We start from the raw sequence: 26,954 nt of genomic DNA, 5'->3' as shown, positions 1-26,954 counted from the left end.
ATCCAAACTGGAACCACTCACCAACTTGTTCTGAACATTCCCAGGAAACAATCCGCCAGAAAGGGACTAGAATCCCAGCGCTGGCTCCCTATCGAAAAACGTATTGACTACAAATCACTCCGTATGGTTCATAAGTCACTGCATCTTCCCTAACCGTCAAGATTTAAATCTATGTTTAGTTGGCACTCCCCCAGTAGACCCTTGCGCTCTACGCTCCAAATGCAATTGGTGGTACCAAAAAAAAGAGAAAGTGGGGGGACAGAGCATTCTCGGTGGCAGCGAGTAAACTTTGGAACTCCCATACCTTTAGATCTATACCCCTTCTGCTTCCATTCCGAAAGGCTCTTAAGACTTGGCTCTTTTTGGCCTAGCATCTATTCAGTTCTACTCTCCTCTCCATCTCCCTTTCGGGACAGTCGGTCTCTCGCACCTTGATGCCTTAGGGTAATTGTCATGCTCTATAAATGATAAATCAAATACCAAAGGGACTGGTTCTGCTCCCAATCTCCAAGGGCTCCTTTATGCTTGGAGATTGAGCAGGGACAATTGAGCCTCTTTCACTTGCCACAGGTGGTAGACTTTCTATTGTCTGAGAGTCACCCGCCACCTCATCCTTTCAAGAAGGAGGAACGGTTGCATCTGTTGGATCCGAGTTCCGTTAATTGCTATCTGGATCTCCCCAAAGATCATCGTGCTGATGACCAGCTCTTTGTGGGCAATTGTGAAGCCAGGAATGAAAAGGAAGTTCAGAAGAGGACTCTATTCCGATGTATCATCCTCTACTTTAAAATCTGCTACATTCTCGGCAGAAGAAGCTGCTTGAAGAAATCGAATTCCATTCCACAGGGCTAAGTCAACAACCTCGGCACTGGCTCGAGGTATCCACATTGAAGAAGTATGTAAATCGCCAAAGTGGGCTTCATTGCACACCTTTGTGATACACAACGTCCTTGATGCAAGGTATGCAGGGACGCCTGGTGACAGTTCTGCAGGTGAGGAATCTACAGGTAGATAGAGTACCCACCAGAAACATGGTTACCACAGCTAATTAACTTTTCCTTCTGTACTTCACTTTCTCACATGGAACAAAACTGTGCAAATCCTATTTACCCTATTTTCTTTTACATTGTGGACTTCACATGTAATGTGTTTTCGATAAGTATTTTCTCAGATATGTCTACACTGAGGTTATAATTAATTGCTGTAGATGTGGCTTAGAAGTGACATCTGAAGCCTAGCCTGGCAATTGAGAGCAATATTAATAGATTAAATGGATGCTGCTCAATGGTAATCCAGTAGGCCCGATGTTAACCTGCATATGTGACCGGAATGGTTACTCTTATTCTCTGGGAATGGTGATGTACCCCAGATCTGTATCTTCCCACTCACAAATCAAAAAATTCAAAGAGAAGAAATGACACCCATACAATCTCAACTTGCACCACAGCATGTAATTTTTCCTCACACATGATTCTTATTTTCACCACCTATTTTCTGTGCCCAGAGAAATCTGGGTAAGGGGAGAAGATGCTATTTGGGAAGGAAGGAAATTAGAGTGACTTGCAAGAGAATAAAATGTTCTCCATCACAGCAAATGTGCACTTCATTCTTCAAAACAAAATATTTGCTATGTCCTGGTTTTGCTTGATGACTTCAGTCCTGCTGGATAAAATCAAACATTGGGCATTCACATCCAGACCTGTGCTTCTGTCCAACAGCATCCAAATGGTCATGATTAGATTATTCAGATCATCCATGCAACCAGTGCCTTACAACATTCTTTCAAACATTATATCGATGATACTTTCTGTTCATTGTATGTCTATGATCTGTGGTGCAGCTCCTTTAACATTACCAGATAAAATTCCAAATTGTTGCAGACAATACACAAATCCCCTTCTGCTTGGAAAGTAAACTAGACAATTCAATAAACATCGCTTCATACTTGGCCCATTTCTTACATTGGATGAAGGAGAACTTCCTGTGTATCATTGGTGTCAAGACTGAGATACTAGTTCCAAATTTCAATGAGCCCTCCCCCTACTCTTTCATTGGCTTTATTGCCTTGAAACCCCTTTGTGCACATCATCAAAAGTAAAGAACTGGTCACATCTTTTGTGTGCCAAGTTGTTCCCCAAGTTGATACAGTGACATACAAACATCAATATGCCACTCTTTGTTCTCCGAATATTCATCTCACTTATCCACACTGACCACTGAGTTGAAGTGACAAGAGACTTATTGCCTCATCCAGTCTCCCCAACAAAGCAATTTTTCAGGCTCCATAAAATCCACATAAAGAAGCAAAAGGGTCGAGGCAAGCGACTGCTCCATAAAATGCAGCCTGGAAACCTACCTTGTAAGTACTCCACTGCATCCCAGGATTTGCTAGAATCACATTTAAAGTCATGGGCATTATCCATCTAGCATCCTGGGGCACAGCACTGTCTACCTGTAGAAAGTTACTTCTCAATAGGTCCCAACTATAGAATTCCGCCTGCCCACTTGATCAGCCAGGAGTTGTTAAAGAGAATGAACCATGAAAGTAGTAAGGACCTAAACTCTGAAACCCCACTTAGGCCAAATTTGAAATCTGAACTCATTGACAAGATGTTAAGGAAACATTTGAAAACACAAGAATTCATATTTGCCTTTCCTGAACTTAATGTAGAGAAGGGGTTTGACTGAACTGTATATCCCTTACTAGTTGTCAAGCTATAGTTTTCTCCTATGGAGTGCTCTAAAGTAACTGAAAGGTGACCTGGAGTGCTTTATAAAGGCCTTAATTAATGATAAAATTGACAAAAAGGAAGGAAAAAAACTGGGAAAGCAACATTTCTTTGGAGCCACAAACTGTTAGTGTGTCTTTCTTTATTTTTGCAGAGCCCTACACAGTGCGTGAAGCACGGATCCACGTCCGACACATCCGAGATCTTCTGAAGAGCTTAGATCCGTCAGACTCCTTCAATGGTGTGGACTGCAACTCGCTCTCCTTTCTGAGTGTCTTCACTGATGGGGATCTAGGCGGTGAGAACTCTTTGACTTTTTTCAGTGTGCTACATTCCAATGCAGGGGTTATATTATTTAGTTTTCAGCAAAGCAGTGTTGTGAGCAGGTTGATATTGTATTTAATGTATCATTTGTGTAGTGCCTTTGCTTTATGTAGCCAGAAGCACTTTCTGATTGGTAAAAGTACTATGCTGTGCATGAACAAAGAAGGATGGTGTTAAATGTGTCATCCTTGAATAGTGTGTTTCGGTGTCAAGCTTACAACCAGAAATATGTGCTCCTGTCTTGTGGGCATGTGTAGCTGTGCTTTATACATGAAATGGTCAGCAAAAGCAGTGTCAAGGATAGTCTTGCAGGCAGCATGTACAAACCAATTTCACTTGTAGTGCAAGTCAATTGATTCTCAGTTCTAGAAGCAGCCAAGTCTTTTTTCAAGTTTAAGGTAGCTGTTGATAATCCTTAAATTATTTGTAGCATGTTCCAGTGCTTGCATGTTTTCACTGGGGGGGAGCTCCCACCAATGCAGGACTGGTCAGTATCCACCCTGATGAGATAGAAGCACACCTCTTTGTGCTAAGTCCACCAGGAAGTAATAGGAGTCGAAATCGGAGGCATTGCTAAGCTATCTATAAAACTTGATTTGGAGTCAGTCCTCAAACAGATGTTGCCCAATCCCTTGAGGCACTGTTAAGCCAATAAAACTCTGTATGGAGTCCATCCTTAGACGATAGGTGCCAACCCCTGGAGGCATGGTTAAGTTACCAGTAAAACACCATATTGAAACCATTGTTAAACAATAGGTACCCAGCATATGGAGGCACTCTTAAGCCGGCAGGCAAAGTTGTGTGGAATCCACCAAGGAGCGATAGATACCCTCCCTCTGGTGGCATTTTATAAGCCACCATAGGTCTGTCTTGAAGCAAAACATATATTCTGATTGTACATGTGAACGTTAAGGAAGGAGCTACTAGGTACAATATATAGAGTATTAGGATAGTCACATCACCATCGGGTTTCCAAGACAACAAGCACTGGCCAGGTGTAAGAGGAGTATATTTGGATTATTAAGATAGACACTAAGTCCGGCTAAAATGCAGCTTTTGAATGGTTGGTATACTCTGTCATCAGGTTATAGACTTCTGTGCGCGGAAGGTACTAGGTTAAATGAAAGGGAAGGGGAGCATAAAAGATGAGAGAACAGGAGTTCTGGTTTAGGCAATACTTGATCCTTTGCGGGAGCGGTCCCGAAGTTTACTTGAGGCCCGGGAGTCGGACCCGCGCCGTTCAAGGTCCCGGTCCAGTGGGAGGTCGGGGAACCGGTCGCAGAACCGCCACCATCGTTCGACAAAATCTTTGCACTTGGGGTCAGGTAAGACAAAGCACAAAAAGTCGAAGAAGCGACGTCTCTTTGCCTTCCCCTAGCCTGTCCCACGACACGGCACAGGGTGCGGGTGGTACCTCTCCTGTGGCTCTGGCGGAGACTACGCAGTTGGCTTACCCGCCCTTCCCGGGTCCGTCGTAGACCCCGGCCCAGCTGCAGGAATTTCTGTCAGCCATGGACCGCCTCTTTGGCCCGCCGGCACGCCTTCAGGCCCCGCAGGTCAGACTGGGAGTCCTCGCCCTTCTTCGTCAGCGGCTCCGTCCCCGACGTCATTGACTGCTCCAGCCTAGCTGCCGCGAGACCCCCATGGATCCGTGCAAGGATTCCAGCCGATGTCGGTTGCCCTTGTACGACCTCCAGCGCCCTCGACATCTATGGCACTGCCCGGCTACCCAGCCAATGTCGTCCCTGGCTTTCACCCCGACGTGGAGACAGTGCCGGACCGGTGTTGATCAACGCCGATAGGGAATTTTTATCCTAATCTCCATCCTCCTCCATCTTTTTCACCTGCCCAGCAGGTTGTAGAAGACTGGGAGGACCCTCTCTCAGCCCAATGTCAGTTAGACCCGGACTGGGCAGAGGATTTGGGGGATGCCGGTGATCTGGATTTCTCACCAGAACATTGCGCACTGTCTCCTTCTACCGTGGCTACGGAGGAGGGTGGTACTTATTCAGTGGTGTTGCGTAGGGCAGTAGAGGCTCTCCACCTCGAGTTCCCTACAGTGGCCGTCTGGACTAACCTCCTGCCAGAAGTGCTTCGACAGGCGGCTTCCTCAGCGGAGCCGCTGCTGTCCTTTAGTGATGCATTTTCAGACGTCCTTTTGGACACCTGGTCCAGGCCCAACACAGGGGCTCCTGTGGATAGGAACATGGCCCGACGCCATCGTCCTGCTCCGGGCAACCCCATTTTCCTCTCCCAATACCCTACCCCTGAGAGCTTGGATGTCCAAGCCTCTGCGTCTCCAGGCACATTCCCTTCCGCACCTCTAGACAGGGAATCCAAGAAACTGGAGCAGTTTGGGAAGAAGATTTCAGTTCAGCGCTGCAGTCTGTGAACACCGCATGCCTCTTGGGCCGTTATTCCCACTCTGTGTGGGATACAGTGGCACAGGTGGTGCCTCAGTGTCCGGAGGAGGCCCGGACGGTGCTCTCCCAAGCTTTTGCTGAGGGGAGAGATGCAGCCAAGTTCACAGTTTGTTGTGGCCTTGACACCGCTGACTCGCTGGCCATTCTGCATAATCAATTTCTATGTACATCTAAAAAATAAAGCGAAAGATTCAACCAAAATCACTAATCAACTGGCCGAGTACGTCACTCAGATGGAAAATCCACTCTTCCTTCTGACAGGGGACCTAAATCAAGATCTTATTGGCTCGGCAGAAGGGGAGGAGTTACTAGCTTTAAACAGAATTTACAATGTACCACCACAAATCGTCCTACTAGACAGGAAAAAACGTTGCTTTCTCAATGACCTATAACACTAAAACCTTCGGGCACTGAATGGAAGATTTATTTATTTATTTATTGAAGTTGTGTATAGCGCTAGCTGGACACTGGGGTATCACAGCAAGTACAGATATGCAACAAAGGAGGAAAATAAGGAATTAAGAACACAAGCAGGAAATAGAGTCTGTAAAACAACAACTTGAACGCAATATGGGACGGAGATCAGGAGGGCATCAGCCGGCTCTGGGTTCGGAGAGATAGCGTCCTTTCACCGACAGGCTCGGGGTTCTCATTAAGCGCCGGAGCGCAATAGGAAGTGGGCTTTGAGTAGCGATTTGAATTGCGGGAAGGAGGCGGTCATTCTGATATGGGTTGGGGGGATTGAGTTCCAGATCCTAGGAGCATTCCCCGCAAAGGATTTATTTGCGGTTTTGTGTTTCGGTGATTTCAGAGGGATGAGTAGGAGTGTGTTGGAGCTTCTGAAGGTTCCTGGATTGACCGGCCCTTTTGAGTTTGTTGGCCAGGTATTCTGGTTTCCCTGTATGCAGGGCTTTATGTGTGAGGCAAGCTGTGCGGAAGCTGGTTCGTTGGTCAATCGGGAGCCACTTCAGTTCTTTGAGTGCCGGAGAGATGTGCTCATATTACTTTGTTCCTGTGACCATTCTTGCTGCTGCGTTAAGGGTGGAGGTGAGAGGTCCCAGGTGTGACTTGGCTGTCCCAGTCAGCACTGCGATGCCATAGTCCATTCTGGAGAGCACAAATGCCTGCGTGGCCTGTTTCAGGTCTTTGGGAGGGGGGGGGTTAATTTTGTAGAGAAGTTTCAAGTTCAGGAACGCACTTTTGGCGGTATTTGAGATGTGTTTATTCATGGCCAGTTTGGGGTCGAGAGTGATCCCTAGGGATTTTGCGGAGTCTGTTGGCGTTAGAGAGACATTGAAGGCATTTAAGGCTTTGAGCCATTCACTATTTGTGGGTTTTCATCTTCGTTCGAAATGAGGAGTACTTCCGTTTTCTCTTCATTAAGTTTGAGGTGGTTGTTTGAGAGCCAGTGTTGGACCTCCCTGAGTGTAACATTGTCTGTGAATGTCTGCGATCGATGAGGTTTCCAGGTAGAGTTGAGTGTCGTCCGCGTAGAGTTGGAAGGGGATGTTGGAGTTCCTTAGAAGTGAGGTGAGGGGTTCCATGTAGATGTTGAAGAGTTGTGGGGAGAGTACTGACCCTTGCGGAACTCCTCTACTGATGGGGAGGGGGTCTGATTCGAAGCTGCAATCTTTATTTTTTGAGTGCGGTTGTTGAGAAAAGAGGAGAACCATTTTAAGACAGTCTGTTCAATGCCCGTTCTCTCCTTGAGGACATTAAGTAGGAGGGTATGATCCACTGTGTCGAACGCAGCCGAGAGGTCAAGGAGGATGAGTAGGACACATTGGTTGGAGTCAAGTGACATGTGCATATCGTCTAGGACATTTAGGATTGCAGTTCCAGTGCTGCAGCCCTTTCTGAACCCTGACTGGTGTGGGTCAAGTAGATTAGTGTTCTCAAGATGTTGGGTTAATTGTGAAAGCACACATCTTTCAAGAATTTTGGATAGAAACGGAAGGTTCGAGACCGGTCTGAAGTTGTTCATGACCATGGGGTAAAGGCTAGGTTTTTTCAGAAGTGGGGTGACTTGTCCTAGTTTAAGGCAGTCAGGAATGGAACCCTCACTCAAGGAGCTATTGATGATCTTGCCCCAGATTCGAGCTAGAGTGAGCTTCAACTCCTTGGTCAGTCTCGAGGGAAGTTGATCGAGGGAATGAGAAGAGGGTTTAGCGGAGGCGATAAGATTGCTTATCATTTCCTCCTTGACCGGCTGGAAGGATGACCAGCTGATAGACTGGGTTATTGGGGGGATGTGTTTAGTTGCAGAACTCAGAGTATCTGTGCAAGAGGAAAGTTTCGGGCTGAATGAACTATCAATTTTGGCGATTTTTTTCATTGAAAAACAGGGATGTGGAATTCCTATAGCCCGACTCCCAGGACATATTATTTGGGGTCAAGGGCAACAAGTTGTAATGTGCATTTTGTCCTTGGGACAAGCAGGCCCAACCCCCTGCAGCACAAACCCTTTGGCTGCCAGTTTGCAGTACCACATTAAGGATCAAGAAAGGGCACTGCCTGCAGTTAAGGTAATATTTGTGTGCATATGGTAATGCTGTTCAAACTTGTATTTATGGTTCATTAATTGAGAGCCTTTAGTATTAGGCTGAGCGCTCTCAGTAAATGTAAGTTCTGACTGCACTACTGACAGTGGTTCCAGTATAAAGATGTGGACACACGGTTTCAAAGTTTAGCAATATAAGGCTATGCATAATGCTCCCAGAAGGCTCTCTGATTAGATGCAAATATCTGCAGAAGCTTTAACCCCTCCCATGCCGATGACGGAACCGCTCCGTCATCAGCTACAGTTGAGCTGTGCTGATGACGGAGCGGTTCCGTCATGGCCCAGCCGCCGCGCCTGCGCGGCGCTGATTTCGCGCCTGCGCGGGCGTTCTAATGAGCGGGGCGGGTCATGACGGAACCGCTCCGTCACCAGCATAGCTCAACCGCGGCTGGTGACGGAGCGGCTCCGTCACCAGCATGCGGCCGCCCCGCCCCTTTAGCGCTGCGGCGGAATAGCCGCCGCAGCGAAGGGGTTAAAGCAAGATTAATGATACTTTGCTTTCAATATGAAATGTTCCTAAAAAATGAAAGTAGGAAAAATATTTTTTTGCTAAACTACTGTACCATTTCTTTGCAGCATTTATTTAGTAAAATGTGTTGATGCATGCTAGTATTTCCCCAAAATATTCATATTAGAAAATCAGTGTAACCAGTTTCAATAGGATTTTTCTGAAACAAAAAATAAACGAGCATTGGCAAAGCCAATAGGTCTGAAATGGTGGTCCGCTTTTTAGTTTTGGCAATGCGGGACTTGTTTCGGAATGGTTTTTGTAAAACCTTATTGATGTGAGAGCTGCCGAACCCTCGCCATTATATCAAACATTGGCAAAAGCAAACATTTTTTTTGGTCTCAAAAAAGCACACACTCCCACATTAGTTACTGGCACTGAATAAAACTACTTTGTGTGCCGATATGCTCCTTGTGAAAGAGCAGAATGCTGTCACTCACCGTGAAGCCAGCCGATACAGAGAGAGAAATTTAATAAACACAAAAGGTCATGGTTAACGCCAGACCAAATTAGGGGCCCAATTATTAAAGAAAGTCTCAAAAGTGCACCCTTGGTATATGTCCTTGCATTAAGGGCAGTTATATGGCTTTCGTAAATTAACAAGAATGTACAGAGGTAGGGGAAGAAATAGTACTCCTAGAAAATATTTGTGAACTGCATTTTAGCATGAGCAAATATGCATGTGTAGATTTGCTAATTCGAAAACCTGAGTGTTTGCAAGTTTATTTTCCTTCCAACCACTTTTTTTCCAAACTCTGGAAAAAGGTTTACTTCTGCTATTGTCATGAGTAAATTTCTAACATTAATAAGTATTGGAAAAGATTAGAGAAGAGCTGTTAAACGCTTGAAACATGCAAGTTAGTAAGTTTGCACAGACTCAAAAGGACATTCCAACCCTGGAACTATTGTTTACCACTACCATCAGTCCCAGTATGCAGATCTGTGGAAACGTAGCAACATAAAGGGATTGCTGGCATTCAAACACCACTATGGTATGAGCCCTGGCATAATCAGAGAAGCTGTGTAAGAGCTCTTATATAATGAGATTGCTGCCATAATTTGTCGCTGCACAACATGGCACCAAAGGGACAAGTGGATTTTGTTACTGGACAAGTAGATTTATGAAGCAACCTGCCCCATGGACAAGTAGATATTTGAATAAATACCACACCCCTGAAAAAGCTAGCAAAGTCGTCTCAATGGGTTTTGGACGCCATTAAGTTGGCTGCCATTGGAATGGAGGTTTGGTTCCTAATGATGTTGAAGAGTTCTTTGGGGCAGTTTTTTGCATTGTCTAATGCTGAGCAGAAGAAGTGACTTTTTGCTCTTGATATGAATATAGTAGTTGGTGCGTGCTGCCTTGAGTTGTTCCCGATGGAGGGAGGTGAGGTTCTTTCCAAGGATCTGAGGTGTCTTCTTTCTTCATTAATGTCGGTGGAGAACCATGACCTAGAGGGAATGTTTCTGGGTTTTTTAGTTACAGAGGTGCCAGCTGATCCAGAGTGAGCTCCAGGTTGGAGTGATAGAGCGAGGTAAGTTCCGCGGTTGAGAGGGACTCTGTCGTGTTCAGGAGGACTCTGAAAGTGTTCTTGGCCCACTTAGGGGGGCCTTGAGTGGGTGGGAGGGAAAGGGCCGGCTGGTTGATATGGAAGAGAATGATGTGGTGGTCTGACCAGTCGACCGGGATGATGTGATCAATCGAGACTGCATTTCTGTTCGCAATGATGGAATCCAGGATCGCTCCTCTGTAATGCGTTTCCTCTGAGCAGTGTTGGATCATATCGTTGTCTTGCAGAAGGGTGTTGAGAGATTGAATCTGCGGGTTAATGGTTTCGTTCCGTCTTAGGTTTAGGTCACCCAGAATTAAGCTGTAGTCGCTATTGAGTGATGATTGGGTGATCAGATCCGACAGCTGAGCTCTAAATTCGTTGGAGTTGCCTGGAGGGTGGTAGAGGAGATGGCATTGAAGAGAACTATGAGAGTGAGATTTGATGTTGACCGACAGGCATTTGAAGAAATTGTAGCAGCAGGAGGGAGTTTCAGAGATGGAGAGGTCACTTTTGTGGATAATAGCTATGCTGCCACCTTTGTGTATGGGCCCGTCTTTGCGGATGATTGAGAAACCAGGTGGCACCAGCATGTCACTAATGGGGAGGGATAGGGTGTTTAGCCAAGTTTCCGTGATGAAGGCTACATCCAGGTCATGAGAGAGGATGGCTTCAGCTATTTTTTTTACTCCACTACAATGAGCTCCATTCTGGACTACACCTTCGCAAGCCTCCCGCTGTTACCATACATCTCTGGGTTCAGAATGGGCGATATGGGTGACAGCGATCATCGCCCCTAGGAATTTCATATAATAGCAGATATGCCGACTTTAATTAGGCCAGATAAAACTTTGGGGCCGATCCACTCCTTGAATCAAAACAGGATCAAATGCATGATTGCCAATACGAACTTCCAGGCCGAAGCTTCAACTTCAACTTTTCGATATCCAAGAATCGACTACAGCCGGCCACATTACTTATTGGGCTCACTTTACTGCTATACTGCTAAAAAAAGCGTGCAGCTGCTTCCCTCTCAAAAGACAACCTTTGTAAAGAGGGTAGAAAAAATAATTTAAATAAAGAACAGAGAGTACAATTAAGGAAACTTAAAAGATCAGTAAACTCGACTCTACGCAAGTTGAGAAAAGCCCCTGGAACCAAAAGCTTACGAGTATTTTTGAAACATCAAAGGGCAGCGCTCAAACGTCTAAAATGGAACATCAAGAGAGATGGTGAAAACGAAGTTTGGGCTAAACTCTTATACGACATACAGTAACAGTGCCCGCTTTTGGGAAACAGTAAATGGTATCATACGTCTGCAATACAAAGAAATAGGGTCTCACATCTCTGAAGAGATCTGGATAAAATATCTCTCCAGCCATTTCAATGACCACATAGAACATCGAGGAGTCCAAATGGGGACTAGCAGGAGTACAGAGAGAAAACGGGACACGTGCATGCCAGAGACACGGGAACAGGCCTATTCTGGCATAAATACCAATCTTTCAGCGACATCGAGGTGCCAGCAGTTAGACTTAATTAAAAAACAGATAACTAAAGACAGGAAAGAAGGTGCCCCGGGACCAAATGGCATTCCATCTGCCCTTTATAAAGCAAAGAACAAGGAGTGGGCGGACATCATGCAACCTTTATTCTTGGATATCAGGTCGTTAAACAGAATTCCAGAATCCTGGAGGGGTTCAATGATTGTTCCAATTTACAAAAAGGAGACAAGGCTGACCCAAACAACTACTGCCTAGTAGCCCTTATTGATAATGAGGCTAAATACTTTGCCGGCACCATACTAGAGGACCTTACACTTTGGGCTGAGTCAAACCTGATAATACCGCTGAATCAGACCGGTTTTAGAAAAATGACTGGAACATCAACAAACATTCTTGCCATCTCTTTAATAATCGACGCAGCAAAATCCTCTAAGATTCCATTAGATCTGTGTTACATCAATTTCAGTGCCGCATTTGATAATATGGAGAGAGGCAGACTATGGGGGAAATTGGCGCAATGGGGCCACCACAGTCGACCCTAAACATGCTGATGCTCCTCCACACGGACACCTGGATGCAGGTGAAACTAGGTAGTGGCACTCGCCTGTCCTCAAAAGTACCAACTACTAAAGGATTGAAACAAGGGTGCGTGCTTGCGCCAAACTTGTTTAATCTTTTTTTGGGCGGACTTACCAAAAGTGCTCGATGCCTGCATCTCCCACTCACCGAGGGTAGTTGGGAAAACCTTGACCAACCTTATGTATGCAGATGACGTAGTGCTACTCAGTCATACCAACATTGGACTTCAACGACTACTGACTGAAATGCAGAAATACGCCACAGAAAATAACTTAACTTAAAAATAAACCTCAGCAAGACGCGAACAATGTCAATAAATAATAACAAAAAACAACAGAAGATTTGGTTTCTTAGTGGCACAACAATTGATCCAACTTGTGAGTACAAATATCTGGGAGTCACATTTGATGAAGAAGGATCTTTTGTGCTCGAGAAGCAGGAAATAAGAAGGAGAGGATTATTGATCGCCATGACGATGAAAAACCTGGCAACCCAACTGATGGGTCGGACTATGACCCCGTTTTTGAAGGTAATTCGGGCCAAACTGCTTCCATCGATTACCTACGGTAGTGAGGCAATGCAGGGAAGAGATTCTAAAGATCTGGAAAGTACACAGGTTAAAGCCTATAGAACAATGTTCTCCCTCCAGCTTAATACATCTCCGGCTAAAATAAAACTGGAGTTCGGCCTGCAAAAACAAGACTTAGCCAGGTACGGGGCATATATCATCTGTTGGCACAAACTAAGAAGCGCCACTACAAATACACTAAACTCTCTGCTATGGCGCGACATACAACGCAAGAAATTACCTTCAGCTAGCCCTGAAAGTCACTAAACTCTGAGTGAGTTGTAAAATACATCCAGAGGCTCCTTTGAAGCCAAATAGTGTCTAGTTTATCCCAATGGCACCCTGGTATGTCTATTTATGAGTCATTCATTAACATCCACCGTATTTCATCTACACTTAGGTTGTCATTTATGAGGAGCACCTCAAACACGCCTTATGTTTAATGTATTGTATTGCGTGTTTGTCCCCCTTTTTCTTTCTTTGCAGGTTTCTTTCCTTGGAACACTGGAGAAGAACAACAATTTTTTAACCACTAGGATTTTTTAGTGTTTTTTTCACGTAGTCAAGGGCAGGGTACACCATAGCGAGTGTATACCACCCGGGCTACCATCACTGGTCCTGACGAAAACCCTACATTTACATGAGTGGTTGAAACATGTAGACCAATTATATTTCACAACACTACTCATGAAACCATAGGCCTACCTAATCTAGCACAGTGTCCAACTAATAATTTTTATTGTTGTCCAGTCACTCCAGAATAAAGTCCTGTCAGTGAGTAGTTAATTGGACATCTTTTAAAATCACCAAAAACCTTTTCACTTTTGCACATAAAATCCAAAAAAACGCTCTGCTGTAGTCAAGTGTCGCAGCACACCGGATGGCACTCGGCTATCAGGGTGGGACCCCGATGATGAAGCATGTCACCAACTAGGTTGGTGAGTGAGGGGTCTTCTAACAAAGGATACATTTGTCCTCCTTAGCATCGTGTGCACCTCTATATATCTTTGACGGAGGCATTGAGGCTCCTCCTGGTGGTACTTCTCCATCTGTTGTTTCATAAAATAAGAAGCGCCACTACAAATACACTAAACTCTCTGCTATGGCATGACATACAACGCAGGGATGTCTCTGAGGCAAGAAATTACCTTCAGCTTGTGAGAAGTTGGCCTGATATGTGATGTCCACTATTCTATTGGACACCCTGTATAAGTCCAAACAACCCTTATGGTGATGGTTGTAATGTCAACCTTATAGACCAGCTATCCTAGAGGTAGCATGGACAAAGCAGTCTTAGACTAACACTTCAGAGAGCATGGGAAGCCAATTGTTTTACCAATAATAACCCCTTGAATACCAAATGAAAGGACACCACACAAGGTATATATCAAATATATTTGTATTTATTACTAACACAACCCCTCTGCACTCTTTATGAGGTCAGAGTTCGAGATACAGCACAAGTGACTCAATAAGCATACTATAAGTTGCACAAATACAATTCTGCCCTAGGGGCCACACGAACCATATACTAAGTAAGTGGTATAAGAACCACTTCAGGAAAGGTGAGTAGGCCTAGGGCCTAGGAAATCGCTGGGGCTACACTGAACAACCGAAGATTAGGAAGCAGGAGTCCAACAGGATGCGTGTGCAGTGTCTAAACACACATGAGGGTTCTCATAGACTTTCAATGGGAACGTAAAGTTTACAAAGTAGTTGATTTCGGGCACTTCCGGATGGACTACGGGAAAACCCAGTTAAACTAGGACACTTGGATAGTTACTACCCACAGGAGCACCGGAGTACTCGAGTTACCTCACCCAGGGAAGCCGGTGCATAGGTGTTCTTTCGTGTCAGGTTTCGTCGTCGAATCCTATGGAGAGCTGCAAAAAGGTGCTGCAGGCGACCAGGAGGAAGATGTCCGGGTGGATCCAAGAGTGGATCGGAGCAGTGAAGAACCTGAAAGCAGAGGGAACAGAGTCTGGGTCACTAGCCAGTGACCAGGAAGGAACCAGGCGATGTTGAGATGCCAACAGGTAAAGAAGTGAAGCTGGTCTCTGCAGCCACGTGGACCAGGAGGCGTCGATGATGACCTGGAGCTGGATACGGACTGTCCCACGAAGGATCTTGCTGTTGGCGGTGTCGGCTTCCGGATTGGAGTCAACAAGCCTTGGCAAAGGCAACCCACGCAGGAAGGGAAGATCAGCTTCTGTTCAGACCAGCAAGGTCTGGGGAGCTTCCCCTTTACAGGAAAGCAGGAGCAAGCCCAGAGCAACCAGGCAAGCGGTGTTGATTCAAAAGGATGTCTTCAGGAGGGCCTCTGGCCAACGGGCTAGTAACCGCGAATATGCGTCAAGGAGAAATGCAGGCACAGGCCCCACGCGGCACTCATGGAGTGTGGAGGGCTGAGCTTCGGTGCACTTACTGCTCGGGGTTGGGGCTTCTCAAGTCCCAATGCACAACTTCGAGGATGCCTCAAAAGCTGCACAGTTAGCAAAAAGCAGGTACTTCAGGTTGTCCGGTCTCTCGTGTCCGCCACGGGTCTCAGCTTTGCTGTGGATGTGGGTCGGAGTCAGAGAAGTCTGGAAGTCCAGAGGCTGCATCGCTAAGTCTTCAGGTTCCGGCGGGAGCGTCGACAAAGCAAACCGGCAAGTCACTGATGGTGCCGGTTTGAACAGGGTGGTCACTCCTTGACCACAAGGGAGATTCTTCAGTCTTCTAGTTGCAGTAGAATGTCAAAAGTCCAGAGTTTCGTTTCAGAGTTTCAGTTCAGGATAATCTAAAGTATCTAGACACAGCTCCTAGCTTTATACTAATCTAAGGGGCTGGATTACCTGCTAGGTCCCTCCTATGGGTGGAACCTGGGAAGGGTGTGGTTAAACCCTTTCCCTTTGTCCAGTTTCGTGCCAGAGCTGGGGCTGGAGTGCCCCAGCAACTGGTTTGAACCGGGCTATGCATGGAGCACCTTGTGTGCCCCAGACAGTGTCTCATTTCTTTCAACCCACCCTGCCCCAATACACTATAGCCTGTCTGGGGAGGTGCTAGCACCTCCCAAGGCAGGAAACATATTGTCCAGGCCTCCCCTGCCGGAGTTTCGTCCAGCAGCAGGAGGTCAGACTCGTGTCTGTGGCAGCAGCATCCATTTTGTAATGCAGAGGCTCTGTTTAACTGTAACCGGGTAAAGCTACAACTACATGTCTTCTCCCTCTAGAAGGGTGGAATGCTACCGCCGCTGCCAGGACTGGTGGGGGGTGGGGGGGTAGTATTCCAAAGCGTATGACACCTTACACGACATGTTTTGGTAAAGCCAAACCAAAGTTAGTATTAACGCGAGGATTATAATGCACTTAAGAGTATATAGTATGGCTATATCATAGAACAGCTATAAGGACATGGTTCCGAAAGCTGCAGACAGGCTCAGCTCATGCTAGAGCACCATCTCACATAAAACCAAACACTCTTCCTTCAGGATTGTCAAGGCCTGCCATAGGAGTGACTTATAGGTGTATATGTGTCTGTATATAATGGTAGGTAGAGGAATACTATACGTAAGCAAGGGGTGAATACACGACCTTGCCCCAGCTGAGTGATCACCCAGTTGTCAGTTTGGATGGCCAGCCAGGGGTGGCATAATACATGCTGCAGCCCCTGGTAGCCTTGGATGCACCTATGCACTGGGTACCTATGGTACAAAATACAGGGGCTCACAAAGGTGACCCAATACCCAATTAGGTATGTACCTAAAGTACATGGTATGAATTTAGAGAGAGAACAGCTGGGCTGTGGGTCTGATTAGCAGGCCCACAGCCACACTAAAGTCGAAAAACCAGTGAATCACAGCAAAAAGTGGGGGTGACCATAGGAGGCAGACTCTACTCTCCTACACAGCTAGCCCTGGAAGTCACTAAACTCTCAGAGCTTTGGGACGTACAACTTTGTCACAGCAATATCAAAAAACTAGTTTTGAAAAATGTAAAAATCACTCCTTATTGGAGGACAAGGCGTCATTCTCAAAAAGATCTCCTGCATGGATGACCCTAAATTCCTACAAATCATTAACTCAACAAATATACTTTAACCAGGATTACACCAAAGCCACAAAAAGGAATTTTCTAAAGCACAGACCAGGGATTCTTCCATGTACAGGTCACCTACCTTAAACATCAATTCAAGCAAAAATGGATTTGCACCAGAAGGCAAGCGGTGCTCGCCTGCCTGAATCCGTCAAACACCAAACTAAGTATCAGATTTGTGAAATTTCTAACGGTGGTAGAACAGAGAATGCCAGAAATGGTGGAAAATGCTATACAAGATCTATAGGGCCTGGCTGTTCAGCAGATGGACAATAGGACTTAATGACATCTTATTAAATATGTCCATTTAGCACTAGGGGGACAACTTTGTGTAAGTAGAGTCCACGTGGTAAACACAGTCTATGGCTGAACTGGATGAGAGCAAGTTAAAACAAGGATCAGTACTTTCCAGCAGTTAGTGTAAAAAAGTCTCTTATCCAGTTTCATTGAATTATCTTTTAAAACTGTAATGAATTTCTTACTTCTGGATTTTTCTTAATGGTTTTAAACAATTATGTTTTTAAGAATTGTGTAATATGTATTGCAACTGTTTTGATTAACTATGCAAATAAAATAAACTTCAAACTCGCTGGCAGAGCGATTTCCACAACAGTGGCGCTACGCCATCACGCCTGGCTGAGGACCACTGGCTTTTTAGGGACATGCCCTTTAATGGCACTCGCCCTTAGTGCGTTGGAGCGCTTTAAGGACTTGCGGGCTACGGCCAAGTCCTTGGGCCTTTCGGCCACTCGCACTCCTTCGGGGTCTGCTTTTCGCTCCTTTCTTGGCCAAGGAAGGGGCGCACAGACATGTGCTTTCAAAGCCACAGGCCTGCGCAGCAACAGTCTCAGTGCAGCCGCGGATGTGGGACCCGCAAAGTGAGTCACAGGGCCAGAGGGTGTGTCAGTCCACTACCTCCCCTGCCACCACTGCCTCCAAAACTTCATAGTCCAGTGTTTCAGGCACACCAGACACCAGTGGGCAGCAGGATGCAGGAGGCCATGAGGGGGAGATGATGGCGAATCATGCCAAATGGCATATCCAGGCTCTGCAGTGGGACCTGAAGTTCCAGTGGGCGCAGCATCAAGGGGACCTGTCCGAGTTCGTCCAGATCTCGGAGGGCACTGCACAACAGTTGCATTGGTGGTTCACAAACTAGCATTGGGTCAGCGGCAGATCACTCTCCCTTTCCCAACCAGAGCGCACAGTGGTGACGGATGCCTCCCTCTTTCAATGGGGCGGCCACATGGAAAAGGCGAAGATCAGAGGCCTCCGGTCTCCGGCGGAGTCCAGGCTCCATATCAACCTTCTGGAGCTCCGAGCAATCCTACTTGCACTGAAGGCATTCCTTCCCTCTGTCAATGGGAGAGTAGTGCAGGTGTTCACAGACAACACCACCGCCACGTGGTTGCAACAAGCAAGGCAGGGTGTGGTCGTGGACCATATGTCAGGAGGCTCTGCGTCTTTGGACATGGCTGGAACATCAGGGCAATTCCTTAGTGGTTCAACCCTTGGCAGGTTCTTTGAACTCCAGGGCGGACAAACTCGGCTCCAAGTGCATCATGGTTCAGAATTGGCGTCTTTGCTCACAGGTGGCGCAAGGTCTCTTTCAACAGTGGGGAGAGCCTTGGTTAGATCTAGCCGCCACCGAAGAGAACGCGCAATGTCAGCAGTTCTGCGCTTTGGAATTTCCAAGGCGGTACTCTCTCGGCAACACTTTTCGTCATGAGTGGAGTCTGGGTCTATTGTACGCCTTTCCGCCTATACCACTTCTACCCAGAGTGCTGAAGATCAGGCGCAACCTGGCCCAAGTCATTCTTGTGGCCCCGGACTGGGCTCGAAGAGTTTGGTATCCCGAGCTACTCAGTATGAGCATGGATTCCCCGATCAGACTGTCTCTTTGGAGGATCTTCTGTCGTAGCAGCACGGGACAGTCCTCCACCCAAACCTGTCCCGCCTCCACCTTGCGTGGAGATTGAACGGTGACAGCTGATTCCATTTGACTTGCCTCCTGAAGTCTGTGGTATCATTCTGGCAGCCAGGCGTCCCTCCCCTAAATCGGTTTACGCCTGCAGGTGGAACAAATTTGTGGCATGGTAAACAGCAAAGGCTGTAGATTCCCTTTCTGACCCTCTTTCAGAAGTCCTTTTATTCCTTCATTCTTTGGCCCGGCAGGGCTCTGCTCTGGACACTATTAAGGACTACCTTTCTGCAATTTCAGACTATCTTAGGCTACCTGATCAGCCCTCTCTTTTCCAGTCCCCGGTCATAAATGGATTTCTCAAAGGCATTACTCACCTTTTACCTTCTATTCCGTTTGTGATGTCGCAGTGGGACTTGAATTTGGTTCTTACTTATTTGATGTGCGCTCCTTTTGAGCCGCTTCACAACTGTCCTCTTCGTTTACTGACTTTAAAGACTGCTTTCCTGGTTTCAATCACCTCCGCTAGGCATATGTGTGAGCTCCAAGGTCTTTCCTGTAAACCTTCTTTTCTGTCTGGTCATCCAGACAAGGTTGTGCTCCTAGTTCAACACTGGTGTGCGTGACCGTTCTCTAAAGACTGTTTCTATTTTTGGAGTCCAATACCTTTTACGTAAAATATATCAGTCTAATTATATCATAAATTAAATTCATCATGACCGCTAGTCATTTCACGAAACACCCGTTAATTACCTACCTTTTTATCGCAAACATTTGTAATTGATACCTGTAAACTGTTTAGTGTGACCTAGTTGAGTGTGTGTCGCATCTTTAACTGAAGGATCATAGTAAGTGGGTGGGGATGAGAGACAGAGTATCTAGAGCTGTGGTTCATTTGAATTCCCAGTAATTAGAATTTTGTTAGCACTTTCCAGGTGTGGATCTGGCATTTCGAGGATCAGTCAAGTGAATTCTTTAGGCTTTATTTTGTTTTTAGTTTCTCCCTAGGGAGCGTTGGCCCTTGTCATGGAATTTCTTAGTGTGGCTTACTGTCACTCCAGAACTTGATTCAGTAGTGAAGGATCCAGGGTATGTGCTGGAATCCTAGAAGCTGGAGCTCAGGGATCAGGGTGAACAAAGTCAAGAGTACAAAACTCCATATTTGTGGATTAGGTAAATAATTGAGGAAAACTAAGGGAATCCATATCCATATGTGCGGACTGTATTTGCTGTGGCATCTGAGCGGATGTTCAAATTGCTCACAAAAAACTTTGACGAGAGATGGTTAAAGTATGTTGTGCAATGTTGAAAAGATCAGATTGGACAGAAGCAAGGCATTTTCTGAGTGGATTGTAGATACTCACCAGTCAAGCCTCCTTTCTGGTTTATTTATATTATGTTAAACAAGCAGATCTAGTGGCAACCAAATGGCATCCAAAGCAGTGAAGCTGGGGCCCAGCTGAGTATGTGCCCCAATGCTTTCAAAGACTTGTCTACAGTACTATTGAATATTCCTGGACCGTCCCTGTGACTGAAAGCATCTAATCAGCCTAGAAAAACTGTCTGTTGGTCAACGACTGTAAAAATCAGTAGGTTTTGTAGCGTGTCCTGTCTTGCTGCTTCCATTTTCAAATGTATACCTTTCAATACTTCTGACTGACGTGATTGTGAAACACTTGCTTGGAGCTTTTGTAACTGTTGAATGGGTCTAATGAACAGTGCCACAATTGTGTCCTGCTGCTTCTCTAGCCTGTGGACATATCAGAAGCCTTACATCTCAGTCGGCACATGAACTGCAGCAGGAGATACACTCTACACTGTTCTACTCACTGTTGTTCATATTGTTACTATATCATTGGCGGTTGGTCCGTTCTGAATGGCACTGGACAGGGCAGCTATAGCTTCTGCTACCGGGTTGCTTAAAATTGCTGAATTGATGAAAATTAGTTCGGATTAGGTAAACTCCTAGACCAAATTCTCATGGCGTCTTCTGTAGATCAGAAGGGTTGGGAACTTTGATTCTGGACATATTGAAGTTGTGCATTTCTCCTCGCTTTGAGTTCAGATGACTCTTGGTATCACTGCTACTTTACAACGCAGTAAAAGAGAGGAAAAGGAGGGCTGAACGAGTAACGCTGGGGCATGCCTACTGCAATCATTTGTTTTAACAGATTCTCCACTTTGTTTCTGAAGATGGTGTTAAGCGTAAGAAGAAAGGCATCGAACTGGAGCAGATCGATTGCACCCCTCCTGAGCACATCCTGCCTGGCAGTAAAGAGCTACCCCTCTGCCCGCTCCAGCCACAGAACCGGGACTGCAAGGTGAGCATCAGCAGACTGTGTGGAACTTCAGAGGCCGAATGACCTACTCAAATAAGCTATTGATTGACTTTATCCGAACCTTACCAAGGTCTTATTTGGTAAATCATTTAATTTGCTTGTAAAGTACACCCAGTTATTTGCACATGAATTTGTAGTTGGCGAGAGCCAGAGGTTCAAGCCAGTATGAAGGCACCTACCTTTACTTTACCTGGACATACTTGATTTGAGTGTGTACACAATTAACCCCTGGCAGCATTCTGGTTTTGAGTACTTTGCATATTATGAAGGATTTTGTGGAGTGTTACAAAACACTTATCATTTTCTTGTTTAGCAGCTAATTAAATTGTATTATGTGTTAGCCAACCAATCAAATCCCATATACATTGGAAAGGTGGTGAATATATGTATAGCTGTTGTAAAACCACATGTTCTACACTTGTGTTTTTTAATACTCTGAACGAATGGTAAGTGTTTGCTGATATTTATTTGGAGTAGAGGAGCTGGATGAAAGAGTAAAAAAAGGTATTATCCATAGTCACGGAAATTCATTTGTTTCCTTCTGTTTCTAACATCCCATTCTAGGTTAGAACCATATTGGTATTTCCAGAGCACTTTACATATTCTGATGGAAGGGTGAGACTTGCATGGAAGCTAAGGGACTAGGTATCAATAGAGTCACAGAAGGTGCTGGTGACGAGTCCATGCACCTCTGAGATGTTTGTGCATAGCCTTCAATACATCTAACTTGGGCAGTTGAATTGCCTCTGAGCACTAATAACTGATATTACCCTCTTTCTTTCTCCCTCACCCTGTCTTTTCATCCCCTCCTCCCCTACACCAGCTTCTTATCTGGGGCAGGTTTATTACCCACGATCTATTTCACTGCCAACATCAGTTTCCTTCCCCTCATAGGACAAATCTGGGTTCTAAATAGCTGGTAACAAGTACAAGCCTATGAACTAAGGGCACTGGAGCCAGAAAAGTCATGTAAGATAAATGCTCTTCAAAAGGTCTTCAATTTCGATAGCTTTTCCCCCATTTCATCTGTCTGTGTTTTTGCTTTGTTGTGGTTGATATTGGCTAAAGATTTGTTAGGATAGGAGACAGATACTGGCTTCACATTCTGGTGCATATTTTTAGCCATTGCAGTGCCTCAAAGTATTAACCATGAGTGGCTGGAATCCCCCACCTGGCAATCGCAAGATGCATGGAGATCTCATGTATTTGTATGTGATAACAATGGAGGACCGGCACGTGAGCATCACAGCATCCACAAGAGGATTCTACCTAAACCAGTAAGTCTTTGATTTCAGTAAGGTTGAACCCAGCACACTGTCATTACTTAAATTACCACTGTGAGTTAATGTCCTCCAGAGCACTTTCATTGTTCATATAACTCCTATTAAACATGTGCTTCCTGCCCCAGCAAATGGCCTTCGTTAGATTTATCACGTGCCCTTTTGTAGCCTGTTCCCACAGCTCACTGCCATTGTTTGAATTTTCAACAGCGAGTATGTGCCCCTACTCTCTCCGCTGTGCTTTTAGATGTCAAATGATTTTCTTTATTTTTTGTCATTTCCTACTCTTCTGTTACCTGAAGATTATGAGGGTATGTGTTTTTTTAAGATAATGTGATATGTACCTGTCAAAATCTGCACCCCGGCTTTCATATGTATTTTTGGGGTCTTTTTTGCCTGCTGCCTCAAATCTCTGCAGACAAGTACTGCAGAAATTGAGGGTGTGACAATGCTTTGTGTATTTCCAGTAAAGAGAGACCTAGATCTCTGTACCTGTCCCGATACATCTCTGAAAGAAGACACTCTCTTCACTAGTTGCTCCTTCTAACAAAGTGGGTGGCTAATCTTTCCAGAGTAACATCTCTGGTCTGATTAAAAAACACAAATGTGGAAAGGTAGGCCATGCCCATGGTCAAAGTCAAGTTGAACAGCACCTTCAACGTTACTTCATTTTCCTGTTATAATATAAGAGACTGCTCTTTTTAAAGAATGTTCATAGCATGAGGTTTAGCTGAAGGTGTTGGTATGTCATATTATGTGCTTGAATCCAAGAAGAAGAGAATTGACGAGGTTGTCTTTAAAGCCAAGTAGGCGGACACTTAATTTCACGTCCCTGCAGTTTTCCACACCATCTATCGGCATCCTGATGGCATCCTTGCTTTGAATGGCCATTCTTACACGGCTCAGAGGGCAAGAGCAGTGGTGGATGAATTGGTGGGCCAGGTGCCTGTCTGCAGAACAGCCCTGGGACGCTTCCCAAACCAGCCAGTGAACAGCCTGCCTGATCACATGATTGCAGGCATCCCGATTGATGAGGCTAGCCGTTTCTAGAGGTGCGCTGGGCTGCTACGGCCATTGTTAACACGGGCCTGTGGAACATTGCCATGCTGCAGGGAGAGAGGCTATGCTGCGTCTGTTTGGTGCCCCTCAAACGTCCTAATAACAGTGGGGGCGGTGGCGGCTGCGTGGAGACCTGCGTGCATGGCTGGCAACCCACAGCCCTTTAACCTGGCTGCGGGTGGAGTCTGAGATGCCCACTTGACCAGAGCCTGTGATGACATGCAGTGAAGTGGGTGACTCAATTGCACCCACCCCTCGGCCCACCAGCTCCTGAGGCAGTGTCACCTTGGAAGATGAGGTTGAGTTGATGTAGTGAGAAGCAGGAGTTATGGATGGTGTCTGGAGCTGCAAAGTCAATGGTGGTGCCTGGAAAAGGGGATTGGGTGAAATGGGCACTTGTTTTGGTTCGACCATCACCCCCCTCGTTGAGTGCTGAGAGAATCGTTTTGCACTACTCCTGGGGTTGGAGGGCTTCATCGACCAGCCCATTTCAGAGGCTCATTTCAGAGACTGACGGGAGAACCAGACTGGGCTGTAAGAAATACTCATTCACTTGGTCGGTGTAACTGGTGGTGGGGCAGCCGGTGAGATTAGGAGTAGAAAATAGGATTGCATTTTACATTGCATTGCTCCCCTGCCCCAAAAGATACCGGGACACCTCTTGCTGCATACCACTCCGTGACTTGGGGAGTCACTGCCTCCCATCCATGTTTGGAGCCCAGCTGAGTGGCTTGGCACATGTGAGCCTCACCCATCGATGATGGGGTGTGGTATAGCACTGCCACTTGAGCATTTCTTCATGTCATTCATGGGGGCCTTCTTGCTCTCTTAAGGCTGCCTCTTAAGAGAAGTGCAGTCCTCCTGTGGCCCTTGCGAAGGCAAATATGGTTAAAGGCAATGATAGAATGACCGCATTGATAGATATCCAAAAAGCTCCAGAGAGGAGGGTGTGCCACAGGTGGTGAGGTAGACCCAGAGCTGGGGCTGGGGAGAATCCTTATTCTTATAATGGAAAATGGAAGTTATAGAAGACTAATCAATAGGATGCTTTCTTAAGAATATGCTTAGTACCTGGATTCCTGCTTACAAGTCCTTTTCTTGTTTCATAATTGAGCGGGCACACAGAGCCCTGGTGCCCAGGCCACCTCTGGCTTCCTACCATGGTCTTTATTGCCCACTTTTTAAATTACCAGGACAGACATGTCATTTTGAGGGAGAGGTGTCATTTTGAGGGAGAGGTGCAACAGAGATGCTGTAATTTTCAACCACCAGAAAATGTTGATATTCATAGACTTAGTGCAGCAGCAGAAAGACTTCTTACTGGCAGTTAGTCAAAAGCTCAGAGCACTTCCACTGGAGTATGTACTAATTATCCTCACCAAGCTCTGCTTCCTCTTCCAGGGAAAGACCCACAGTTGCACCTTGGGAATAGGTCATGGTACAAAAAATCCTGATGGGCCCAATGACATATTTTGGACTTTCCTCCCAGGTGGTCGGGGAAAAAACGCGACCTGGGAGGAACAGGGCATGCTGAGCATGGAGTACAACAGACCGAGATTTGCCCCACCGCAATGACGACAAAGAGAAAGTGAATCGGTGGAGCAGGATCCTGAAGATCCAGCGAGGTCTCTATAGATCCCTTCACTATGTCACCATAGTGATACAAACTTAAGACTAAATTGGGCTCTTACTTGGGGACACAAACTCATGTGGTTGTTTTGCCCACTTCACCCTGCTGATTTTCACAGCAATCTTTATGTCCACTGAACTGTATGGAGTCAGTGGTCAGATGCAAAATCAAAGTTGTAGAATGGTGAGGATTTCAGCATAGAAACTCATCTCTACACAAGCCTTCTTCTAGTCTTAAGATTTTAAAAGGGTTTCTTTTTGGGAGACAGATGCTTCTAGGTGGAAGTAAAGGGTGAGGGGAGTAGGGCGGTTTAAGCGTTGGTAAATGTTATTTTATTTGGTTTGTGTCTATTTGGCATGTCTACAGACAAAAATACAGTAGCTTCTTGCACATTTACAGCTATACTGCATTACAGTTAAGAATTTGGGGTGTTATGTGCAGGAATGTAATGGACTCAAGGCAGGACTTTGTCTCTGATTGTCTCTGATTGGTTTTCCAATGATTTGTCTGGAGCCCTGCTGGTTCCCCGTTCTCCTAAATAGTATGGGGCGCCCACAGATCGGCGAAAAAAAAAAGGAGTTTGGAGGGGAAGGTAGTGGCTACTTGAGGGTACGGGCAAACCAACTTGTATCTGGTCGAAATCAACAAGGGTCGATACAGAATGGCCAGCAGTGCATGGAGGAGCCACTTTCCCATCAAGAGTTCCATTTGTGATATATGAGGATTACCAAAAAAAAAAAAAAGAATTTGGGGTGTTATGTGCAGGAATGTAATGGACTCAAGGCAGGACTTTGTCTCTGCACAATCACACGATGATGTAGGGAGATCCCAGCAGGTGAGGTGCCGGGTTTTTAGAGACCCGGTGGTGCCAGGGGACCACACCCGAAGACCTCTAGGTTCTCCCTGTTCTGGACTTACAGAAACACAGAGTCTTCTAGATGAAGTCAGAGATCGAGTTTTATTGGCTGCAACCAAGTAACATGTGTCCTAGAAGTACGACAGCACGGGCCGTAAGTTCTCAGGAGACTGTTCGTTTTTACAGAACCAGGCTTCTCCTTATGTACATAAATAACAGCTGCAGGCAAGAATTCTTAAGTTTACGATATGGCAATACAAATATTTCCACAATAATACAAAGAACGAAGTCATGCTGGTCAGCACATATTTCAGATGTCCAGTTGGTGATGGATTACCCCGCCAGATCCAGAACTCCCATCAGATTTCGATGAAATGCCAATAAGGTCGAGCACCCTCCCATCATAAAACGGGTCATAAACAAGAATCATGGACAGGTGTGTGTGTATGGAAAACAGGGTCTGTATGTAGTGAAGGGTTTATGACATGTTGTGCCTTGATGATATCTGGCTCGGCCACTGGGCGAGGAGCTGCCCAAACAGGCTTGGCTGGAGGCAGTGGAGTCAGCTCGGCCAGGTCATGGGGAAGTCAGCTACGGTGGACGTGTCCTTTCAGATCAAACTCGGTTTTAATCAATTGACTATATGAGGGCAAGTCATAAGATGGATGCCGTTTACAAAATGGAGTCTGCGGGTTCGAGACGTAAATCAAGATTTGAGGGTGTTAGCATCATTTAATCATGACGCAAATGCATAGGGATGATGTCCTAATCATTACCGGTTCGTAGATACCAAATTTGTCATGGTATGACGGTGTTTTATAACACAAGTGTTGGACCTCGATATCTGTGGAACAGCAGGGTCCAAATTTACAGTACCACACAGGGTGCACCAATTATAGGCCAGTCGAATCCAGCATGATCAGTAAGACTTTAGGACATCCAATGTGAATCGAGGACAGTACCGCTTTCTCTCCTGGAACGTAAATGGATAAAACGATAAGCTCATGTGTGGGGCAGTGATGTAATGTGTCAAAAAGCTTATTCCTGATGCCC

The 26,954-nt window shown here is 45.8% G+C and overlaps 1 protein-coding gene across 6 annotated transcripts in view; it reads left to right on the top strand.

Annotated features, from left to right (window-relative positions):
* The window catches only part of CLUH (CLUH binding protein of NUMT mRNA), a 440,989-nt gene that overhangs the window by 144,002 nt on the left and 270,033 nt on the right, over positions 1–26,954 (top strand). For all 6 annotated transcript variants that reach the window (XM_086954526.1, XM_086954524.1, XM_086954527.1 and 3 more), the window contains exons 4-6: positions 2,884–3,027; positions 20,931–21,058; positions 22,199–22,353. In XM_086954526.1, the coding sequence (XP_086810652.1) occupies positions 2,884–3,027; positions 20,931–21,058; positions 22,199–22,353 (427 nt within the window). The remainder of the gene's footprint in view (positions 1–2,883; positions 3,028–20,930; positions 21,059–22,198; positions 22,354–26,954) is intronic.

The sequence above is a fragment of the Lissotriton vulgaris genome, chromosome 2_1, assembly GCF_964263255.1.
Source record: "Lissotriton vulgaris chromosome 2_1, aLisVul1.2, whole genome shotgun sequence".
Lineage (NCBI taxonomy): Eukaryota > Metazoa > Chordata > Amphibia > Caudata > Salamandridae > Lissotriton > Lissotriton vulgaris.
This window is presented reverse-complemented; position numbering and strand designations above follow the sequence as displayed.